General features: G+C 41.8%; 1 protein-coding gene across 1 annotated transcript; it reads right to left on the bottom strand.

Moving 5' to 3' along the window:
- Positions 1-25: 25 nt before the first annotated feature.
- Positions 26-622, bottom strand: LOC127751723 (uncharacterized; the record flags this gene model as incomplete). The annotated part of the gene is made up of 1 exon (XM_052275707.1): positions 26-622. A coding segment is annotated over exon 1 (597 nt), but the record flags the coding sequence as incomplete, so codon positions are not given.
- Between the last annotated feature and the right edge of the window lie 275 nt (positions 623-897).

Genomic DNA, 897 nt, shown 5'->3' with positions numbered 1-897 from the left:
CGGGCCAATAAAAGTAAGCCCTTGCTAGTAACTTAGAAATGAGGATGCCAGGATGACCCATATGAAGGATAGTGAGGGCTTGGCCTCGAAGACTAGGAGGAACGATGACTCTATTTCCCATCATAAGGCACTTCTGTTGGATGGAAATTTCATCACGCAGTTTGAAATAGGAAGTAAGCTCAGAATGATCAGGGAAAGGATTGTGCTCGGGCCACCCATGATAGGTAAGATCAAAGACTTTAAGTAAGGTTGGATCTTTTAATGAATGCTCTGAAACTTCATCTACTGTGATAGGAGGTTTGATGAGGGGAGAGATAAGTTTGAGATTGACTGGAGAAGGCAAGTGAGGTAGAGCATCGGGAACTGACATTAAGGAAGCTTTACGATGTTCAATATGATAATTAAACCCTTGAAGTATGGTAGCCCAATGCTGCAATCTATGATTTGCTCTTAAAGGTAAGCCTTTCTCTGGAGTCAAAATTCTTTGAATTGCTGAGTTATCAGTAGCAATGACAAATGTCCTACCCCACAAGTATTTATAAAGTTTAGTAACAGCAAAAATAACTGCAAATGCCTTTGTAGTTTTCAAGACACGATTTTCCGTCAAAGTTTGAGACACCATGTCTTTTTTAATGATATCCTCCTTTTTTAATACTTTAACGGCACCGATATTACCGGTTGCCTTCTCTCGGCATAATATTACTTTCCCCATAGAACCCTTGTTCAATTGCTGGGAGAGCAGCTTCGCCTGAGTCTCGACAGCTTCTTCTTTGCTTTGCCAGACCTCTTCACTTCTCTTCTCCTTGAGCGATCGATGAATAATCGCTGACTCCCTCGTCGCCAATATCGTGTACTGTCTTCTGATGACTTTTCGGGGTGGAGTTCGCAAGGATTGAA

The sequence above is a fragment of the Frankliniella occidentalis genome, unplaced genomic scaffold (assembly GCF_000697945.3).
Source record: "Frankliniella occidentalis isolate FOCC.00 unplaced genomic scaffold, Focc_3.1 Scaffold785, whole genome shotgun sequence".
NCBI lineage: Eukaryota > Metazoa > Arthropoda > Insecta > Thysanoptera > Thripidae > Frankliniella > Frankliniella occidentalis.
The sequence above is the reverse complement of the archived record's forward strand: the minus strand, read 5'-3'. Positions and strand labels throughout refer to the sequence as shown.